Consider the following 9339-nt stretch of genomic DNA (forward strand, 5'->3'; position numbering starts at 1 on the left):
CCTCCGCTGCCATTGGTCGGTGCGGGGCCGCCGCAGCCAATCGCGTGCGGGGAGGTGGTGGGGCCGGGACAAGATGGAGGAGTACGCTCGCGAGCCCTGGTGAGGGGAATCGGGATCGAGGTCGGGATGGGGATCGGGATCGGGATCTGCTAGCGTCGGGAAGGGGCAGGAGTGCGGTGCGGACGCGCTCCGGGGCCGCTCTCCGTCGCCGCTCCCCGTCGCGGGGGCGGGGTTGACCTTGGTGGGGCCCCCTGAGGGAGGCCACGCCGCGCGGCCTGTTCGGAGTCTAGGCAGCCAAAGCCCTCCGCTCCCGGGCCCCGCGCGGCCTCCCGGAGCGGCGAGGAGCCGGCGGGGCCCTGCGTGCTACCTCCGCCTCCGGGGTCGGCGGGCGTTGCACAGATGGTCCCACGTTCGTCCTTCGGCAGCCCTTTACTCGCAACCTTGCCTGGTCCCTCATCCTCAGCTTCCCTTCCAGCATTCCCTTATCCTTAGTGCCTCCTCATTCTCAGTCCCTCATCATTGGCCTCCCTGTCCTCAACTCTCTCTTATCCTCACCTCCTCATATTCTCGGTCACTTTCTCATCCCCCACAGGCTGCCCCCTCCCGCTCCGCTGCACATCTCAGATCATACATCCTCAGTCGCCCCTCATTCTCAGCTCGCCTCATGTCTCCCCTCGATGTACAGCCCTCCAATCCTCCCTGATTCTTAGTGCTACCATCTTCAACCTCCCCTCAGCCCCCAAGTCCTCCCTCATCCTTGATCCCCCCCAGGCTCCCCTCACATCTTGCATGGCCCTGCCCTTCTCTCTCTCCATTTCCATAAGCCTAGCCTGGCCCCCTCCATGTCAAGCTGACAGTGTCTGAATCCCGTCACGGTTCAGCACTATCTTTGTAGCCCTACACAGCCACATTGGTTGCAAGTCAAAGGCTGTAGTTGTAGTAGTTAAAAGGATTAAGTGCAAGCTCAGGTGCAGGGTTACTGAATCAAAGGCAGAGTTTCTCATCATGGAGAGGTACTTGGGACAAGGGCCTGGAGTCACAGGCAGGACAGAGGGGAATGGCTTCCCACTGCCAGAGGGCAAGATTAGATGGGATAGTGGGGAAAAAATTCTACCCTGTGTCACGAGGCTTTGGCCCAGGTTGTTCAGAGAAGCTGTGGCTGGCCTATCCCTGGCAGTGCCCAAGGCCAGGTTGGACACTGGGGCTTGGAGCAGCCTGAGATGTTGGAAGGTGTCTTTGCCGTGGCAGAAGGAGGAATAGGATGAGCTTTAAGGTCTCTTCCAGCCCAAACCAGTCTGAGATTCTGCTCACCTTTGCAGATAGAGACCTGTGACTGTTCATGAGGCTTTTCCCAAACTTTGCAGATTGCTCTACTGACATGTATTAAGTTTGTCCATAAACATCACCCCTGCCTTTTTTACAGCATAACATCTGGGACATGAGCAAAGTAAATAGTATTTATTAATAGATTGCTCTGGGCTCCAGGTAATCCCAGAATTACTTAGATTGGAAAAGACCTCTCAGACCATCAAGTCCAACCTGTGACCCCACCTTGTCAACCAGACCAGAGCACTGAGTGCTATGTCCAGTCATTCCTTGAACACCTCCAGGGATGGGGATTCCACCAGCATCCTGGGCAGTCCCTTCCAATGCCTGACAGTCCTTTCTGTTGAGAAATTCCTCTTGATGTCCTTCTGACCCTCCCCAGGGACAGCATGAAGCTGTGTCCTTAATGCTGTGCAGTTGGGATGTTTTGCTGCCAAGCCATGTGGGGCTGTTGGTGTCCCCCATTGCTCTGGCCCCTTAGCTGCTGGTCACCCTGTGGTCCTCCTGTTATCCAGCCCCTGGGAGCTGCTATCCTGGTCAGGCTGGTTCCCTAAGAACCATTGACACAGAAAAAAGGCCCCTTTTTCATTTAAAGTGTGGTGGCCTCTGATTCCAGTGGTTTTCCAACCTTCAGAAGAGCTGCAGGATGCCGTGGGGCTTGGAGGGAGGACTCAGCCCTCTCCCAGGCAGCCAGAGCTGGTGTGTGGCTGTCCTGTAGTCCTGTGAAAAGTGAAGTCTTGCCCTCTGCTCTCCTCATCTTTGAGAAGTTACTGGTGCCATCAGGAGCAGGAACCCAACCTTATCCACATGTCATTTCTCTATAGCCAGGGCTCCTCTCCAAGTCAGGGAAACAATTAACAGTAATGTTATGCTTGTAGATAACTGCCAGATTAACAATGGAATAATCTCTTTTCTTCTTCAATTCTTTATGAGGTCAGGCAGTGCCAGGGCTGGGGGTATTTTGTGTCAGCTCTGAGGGAGTTTGGAGAGCTGACACACGCTGGCTGTGCTGGGATCAAAGATGTTCTCTCATTTAAAAGGTGCTCAGAAAAGTTTGGAGAGTAGTTTAAAATTAAAATTAGGAACCTTGAAGTTAATGAGGTTAAAGAGGGAAGCATTCCATGACTGGTGTCTCATTAACAAGGCTTCAAGAAAAAAGCAAACATGATTTGTAGATTGGAATTTCTTGACTTTGTGGCTAAGGGAAGTCCGCTTTACATAATCCATTTAGATTTCCAAAAAGCCTTTTAATGAGATCACTTTCAGAGAGTTAACAAAGGAAGAGGGTTGGGATGTTTTATTCATAGCTGAGGAGATAAAAATCTGCACAGGAGATGTAAGAACAAAACAACAAAAAAATCCCTGAGAAAAACGATGTGAGTTGCTTTTCATCTTGGCATCTTAGACAAGAGTATGCCTGGAACCTTTTCCTGATGCAGGAAAAAGAGGGAGCAAAATAAACTCTTGAATTGTTGAATGCAGTTAGGGGGTTGTGATAAGACCATATGCAGGCATGGCGGACAAACAGGAGATGATGAAGGATAAAATACACCCCCCTGCTTCCTGAGGCCTTGTGGATTTGGGACCTGGATGTAGCTGTCACTGGGACACTCAGTGGTGACACTTGGGTGGGGTCCTGGTGTCTTGGGAACAGCCCAGCGATCCAAGGTGCAAAAGCAAAGCCAGCATTGAGTGTGACCTGTGCACGCCAGAGTTCTCTTTGCTGCGCCAGGGCTGGCTGCGGAGGAGGAGGAGGTTTGGAAGTGGGTTGTGAACATGAGGAGCCTGAGAGAACACTCAGGGGGAGGGACTGAAAATTAGAGATACTTTCTTCAGGAAGAAAACACCTTGTGGCAAAGCCTGCAGCACAGTGAGGGGGGTTTGTCATCCCTCACCTAGAGGAGGACTGTAAGGTGGGGAAGTGGCAGGTCAGGGATGATGTCCTCATGTGCAGGAGCTGGAAGCTGTAGGGGATCCTCAGGAACAGAAACATGACATTACGAGTGAAATTGGAAGTGCTCATTGATGCTCCTGCATGACAGAAACACTGAGCTTGCCATGGTGCTCCTATTTGTGACCTGCATGCTGTTGTAGGCTGATTTTTTGCATTTTCTGATGATTGGCAGTGTTGGAGTTAAATCAGCTGAGTGCTTGGCTGGAAGATCTAGATACAAGCTGAAAGAAACCAAACAACTTTGTTATTCTGTGCTCTGAAATTACCCACAGTGACAACAGAAGTTAATAGCATCTTAAAACTCACCTAATTCAGGAGTTTAGTTTAGGATTGCAAGGCTCCAGTTCTTGGCAGAGGTTTTGAACCCATAATTAAGGGTCCCTTGGCAGGTACTGACAGCCTATGCTGCGAGAAGGTGCTTCTATGCAAGGTTTTCCTGGCTGCTCTGTGGTGTTGGAGCAGGAATTGTGGGTGCTATACCTCTGAAGGGATCTCTCTTTTGTTTGAGTGGACTTCAAAGATCCAGATGCATCAGGAAAACTCTTTCCAGCTCAGCAAAGTTGACTTTAAAGTCTTCACTTAAATAAGCAGAGCTAATGAAAAGAACGAGTGATTCAAGAAAAAGTGTTTTGTGCCAACTGGGAGCTGCGTCTCATGGAATTTGGTACCTCAATTCTCTTTAGGTCGAGAGAAGAATGAAATTGGGGAATTTAAAGCTATTTACACTATGTAAATAGTGTAGGACAGAGCTGGAATTCTGCAGGAGTTTTCCATGATGGAAGTATGTGCCTCTCTCTCTGCCTTGTGGAAGAGTTCAGGCATTTCTGTATATTTGGTGCTTCCCACTCCGGGGAAGTGGGCCAAGAGACTCTGGGAAAGGTTGAGTCTGGTTTTGCTGTAATATTCTTGATTTTTTTTGTTGCTGCCTGCTCAGTTAGCTGGATGTGAGATGAATGCTGAAGTGCTGGATCTATCCCACTCACTTACATGGTTTAACATAATGGGATTTAATATTTTAATCTCTGTTTTTCTTGCCAGTCCCTGGAGGATAGTGGATGACTGTGGAGGGGCCTTCACCATGGGGGCCATAGGAGGGGGCATTTTCCAGGCTATCAAAGGCTTCCGAAATTCCCCAGTGGTGAGTAAAATCCTCTGAAGGTGCATCGACTGCAGTCTTGCATCCACTGACCTTCCCCAGGGAGTGTGGCAGTGAAGGGGAAGGAGAATAAATCCCTGTGCAGGGAGCAGGGCTGATTAAAGACCTCTACATTGTTAATCCAGACCATGAGAATCTGTCCTGGCTCAAGATCTGTGGGAGTTCATCTTTTGGGATAAAATTGCTGCTTCCCCATTTTCTCTGGTGGCCACAGTGGGACACTGGTCGTTTGTTCCTCCCTAATTGATGAACATTTCCCTCAGGATGGGGAAGTGCAGCAGGAAAGATCCATCTGCCTGTAGTTCTGTCTCCATGGAGGGACATGAAGCCTAGGCTCTCCTTCCTCTCCTGGCCTTTCCCTTTCTTTTAAAACATGGAACGACTCAAAGAAAGAATCTTTTTCTTCTTCAGGTTTATATTAAAGGGTATATATTTTTAAAATTAATCTCTTTTTAATCATTGCCATTTTTATTAACTCAATTTTTTTAATGCTCAGATTTGGTTTCAATGCAGGAGTGAGTAAACATGGAAGTGAAGTTTTGCTGATACAAGTCAATTTTCACTTTTGGGATAGCTGCTGCAAAATTTTGGCTATAAATCCATTACAGAGACATTTGATAAATTAAGATTCAATTGCTGCTTAAACATTAGTTTTAAAATTTCTCTGACTTCATAGATAAGGTGTTTTTGATGTTACTCTCACAATAAGCTGTTGGTTTGAGGTGGGTTTAATAAATAACTGTTTCCAAATTAGTCATAGCCTTCAGACACTTCACTTGCAAAGGACTATGTGCTTAATTAGAGTCTTAATTTTGCTTAAGACTTGCTAAATATACCTATCCCCACGTCTGAGTGATTGTAACAAAAATAAAACTTGGTGGATATTCTTTAAACTGTGTTAAAGTGTGGGAGAATGTGTAATTGCTCTGTGGGGTCCTGGGTGACGTGTTGAGTATTGGACTGTGGAAGGCTCAGCATGACTTTGCTTCTCTTGACTACAAAGAAACCTACAATTGCACCTGCAGGAAGGACTAAATATAGGACAGCTAGTGGGGATTGCCCAGCAGATAGGAAGAAAAAATTAAACATGTGAAAAATCACTGCTTATCCTGCTAAAATGTTACTGCAATGCCTCCTTTAGTCCCACTCAGACTGTGAACCCAAATTGTTTCCTGCTTGGTGACGGTAATTTCCATCTGTACCTTATGGGAATATTGTATGGAAGTGATAAATAGTGAAATAGGTGTAAAATACACTTTGTCTCAGCTCCTTACAGCTGCCAAGGGGGCTCAGAAATGTGTTGGGCCTGTGGCAGGTTTTTGCAGTATAGACTCAGCTTGGCTGTAAGATTTTACTATTTTATTTTAACTGAATTCTCTTATTCTAGGGTGTAAATCACCGGCTGCGGGGCAGTTTGACAGCCATTAAAACCAGAGCTCCCCAACTGGGAGGTAATGAATTTTGGGGTTTTGTTGCACAGAATTGACTGTTGTTAGATAACAGAGTTTGGGAATGTAACATGGTGCAGCTGCACGGACACCTGCGCTGAGTCTCAGCAGGTTTGTTGGCCCAAGCAATGGGTAAATACAGTTCTGATATATCTAAAATGAGTTTGGTTGGGGAGGAGACAGTCTATGTTCCTGGAGTGATAAGCCAGTGGTAATAACTGGTCATATCTTAAAAAAGCAGAGCTCCCTGGAGCTTCTTCGTGGTGTGGAGGGGGTTAAGATAAAACTAACTCATTACAAGAAGTGATCTAGCTTGGATGAAAAACAGAACTTGGGGGTGTCCATGTATGTGCTGTAGGATGCTGAGCTCCTGAGGCCACAGGAGCAGGGCTGGGTGAGGTGTGAGGTGTGACATGACTCTGCATCATTGTTGGTAAGGAAGTATGCTAAAAAGGGATAAATCTGGAAGTTCCCTTAGCTAATCTGACTTTGTTAGGATGAAAGTTCCATTATAATCACAGTTTGATAAATTTTCTGTAGTTGATTGTAGATTAGTGAGATGATATGTAAAATGGGAGGAGAGGGGGATGATGACATGTGAAGTTGGAAATTTCCCTGTATTGATTTTAACGTGTATTTGGCTCTTTATGCATTTGAATTTACATATGTCTGAAAGGGAGCACAGTAACACTACAGCATCTGTTGTGCAGCACAACTGACTTCTCTGCTCTCTCCAAAGTGGCTTTGGTTTGATTTGGAACAGGGAGCTTTGCTGTCTGGGGAGGTCTCTTCTCCATGATTGACTGCAGTATGGTCAGAATGAGAGGGAAGGAAGATCCCTGGAATTCCATCACAAGCGGAGCCCTGACTGGAGCCATTTTAGCTGCAAGAAGTAAGAAACTGCAGATATCAGTTGAAAATCTATTCTCTAAATGTACAGTTCTCATTGTAACAGCAAAGCAACAGTTTGTGACACCCAAATTGGAATTTGCTGTCTCAGATGCTGAAAAACAATCTGAAACTTTTCTCCTGTGTTTAGAAAAGTAATAATCAGGCTCCCAAATGTTCCCAGTGTTCCTTGAAGAGAGGGCAGGGGAAGTTGCCCAGCAATTATCCTTTAATGCAGCTTAATGGACACAAAATTACTGCTCTAAGTCTGTTTTAGGAGAGATTAAGGCATGAAGAGGATGGTGAGGCCCTGACACGGGTTACCCAGTGCTGCTGTGGCTGTCTCATCCCTAGAAGTGTCCAAGGTTGGATGGGGCTTGAAGCAACCTGGGATAGTGGAAGGTGTCCCTCACCATGCAGGGAGTGAAACTAAATGATCTTCAGGGTCCCTTCCTGCCCAAACAATCCTGGGATTCAATGGATTCTAACATGTAGCAAAGAAATTAAGTGTTGGTTTGTGCTTTTCGTTTCCAGATGGCCCTGTTGCCATGGTTGGATCTGCTGCAATGGGAGGAATTCTCCTGGCCCTAATCGAAGGAGCTGGAATTCTGCTGACAAGATTTGCCTCCACACAATTCCCAAATGGTAAGGAGCTAGCAGATGATGTGTCACAAGGATTTGCTTTGCTGATATGCCTCTGGCAGTCATCTAATCCTAGAGTGAATCTGCAGTGCCTTGCGAGCTCCTGAGGCTGTGGAAAGCCAAGGAGGAGCTGCAGATGCTGATGACATGAGTTTATCACCAGCTGCTTCCTGCTGGGAGACTGGAGGTGGCATGGCTGAGAGCAGGGATGTCCCTGCTATCCCTGGCTTCTGGGATGGATCCTATCTGATCCCATGGATTTATGAATATCCAAGTGGCTCAGCATTTCTCTGACTGCCTCCTCTTGGATAATGAGGGGACCATTCTGCTCCTTGATATCATCAAGTAATCCAAGAGGACAGTTATCCTGAAGGCAAATCTTCTTACTAAAAACAGAGACAAAGAAGGCATTAAGCACCTCTGCCTTCTCATCTGCAGTAACAAAGTTCCCATCTGCATCTAATAAAGATCAAATATTCATCTTACTCTTCCTTTTACCATTAACATATTTATAAAAATATTTTTTGTTATCCTTTACAAAAGCCGCCATTATAAGTTAAAACTGTTTTTCTACATACTGTAGCAGCCCTCTTAAATACTGCCTGAGAAACTATACCCTCCTTACAAAGATAATACACCCTTTTTTTATTCCTGAGTTCCTCCCAAACCTCCTTGCCCATCCAGGCTGGACATTTGCCTTGTCGATTCATCTTTTGACACACAGGGACAGTCTGTTCTGTGCCCTCAAGATTTCCATTTTGAAGCATGCCCACCCTGAACTCCTTTATTTTTAAGGACTATTTCCCAAAGAACTCTCTGAATAAATCTCCTGAATAGGCCAATGTCTGCCCTCCGAAACTCCAATGTAAAAGACTTATTAATGTTCCTCTTGACTTCACCAAATATTGAAAATTTTGTAATTTCATGATCACTATGCCCCAAGCGGCCTCCAACCACCGCATCTCCCACCAACCCATCTCTATTTGCAAACAACGGATCTAACAAAGTCCCTCCCCTGGTGGGCTCACCCACCAGCTGTGACAACCCAAATAATTTCACAATTCCATGATTCTTTGAAACTTGGAGAGAAGTGCTTTGTCTTTGGAGCACCAAAAGAGAGAAGAGATGTTTTGGACAAGGTCCTGGAGGGACAGGACAAGGGGGAATGGCTACCCACTGCCAGAAGGAAGAGTGAGATGGGATATTGGGAAGAAATTCTTCCCTGTGATGGTGGTGAGGCCCTGCCCCAGGTTTCCCAGAGAAGCTGTGGCTGCCCCATCCCTGACAGTGTCCAAGGCCAGGTTGGACATGGCTTGGAGCAACCTGGGATAGTGGAAGGTATCCCTGCCATGGGGATATGGCAGGGGGTAGAATTGGATAAGCTTTAAGGTCTTTTCCAAGCCAAACTAGTTTTTGATTCTAAGAAACTTTTTAAACCTTTTGTGAAACTCAAACAATTCCATGGTTTATGATTCATTTTAAGAGGGATTTATTTAAACAAACCAGCTGTGAATTCTGTTAGTAGGAAGAATCTCCTGCATTTTGGTATTTATTTGCCTTTTCTCCTGTCCCTCCTGCAGGCCCACAATTGTCAGAGGATCCATCCCAGCTCCAGCCACCCCCGTTCAGCAACTACCAACAGTATCAATAATGGTCCCCAACCACCTCCTCCTCTTCTTCTTCCTCCTCCTCCTCTTTCTCTCCCTTCCCTGTTCCTGAGTGGTCCTACCTGGAGGATGTGGAGGGGGTTTGTGCTTACACCAGTGGCTGTCCCTTACACACCATGCCAGGAGGACCTGCAGCATTTCTCAATGTCAAACTGCTCAGGAGAACTTTTAGAAAAGAAAATCTATTTATTCCTGATATATTCCATTGCTGTAATGTTACACATGTCTGGTAGAATACAAGGAGGTTTGAGACAAGGA

General features: G+C 46.6%; 1 protein-coding gene across 1 annotated transcript; it reads left to right on the forward strand.

Annotated features, from left to right (window-relative positions):
- The first annotated feature begins 44 nt into the window (after positions 1–44).
- Positions 45–9339, forward strand: TIMM17A (translocase of inner mitochondrial membrane 17A). The gene is given in 6 exon segments (NM_001245788.2): positions 45–99; positions 4319–4418; positions 5824–5887; positions 6648–6776; positions 7307–7417; positions 8995–9339. Coding segments are annotated over 6 exon segments (501 nt in total). The 5' UTR covers positions 45–73; the 3' UTR covers positions 9066–9339.

Source organism: Taeniopygia guttata, chromosome 26 (assembly GCF_048771995.1).
Source record: "Taeniopygia guttata chromosome 26, bTaeGut7.mat, whole genome shotgun sequence".
NCBI lineage: Eukaryota > Metazoa > Chordata > Aves > Passeriformes > Estrildidae > Taeniopygia > Taeniopygia guttata.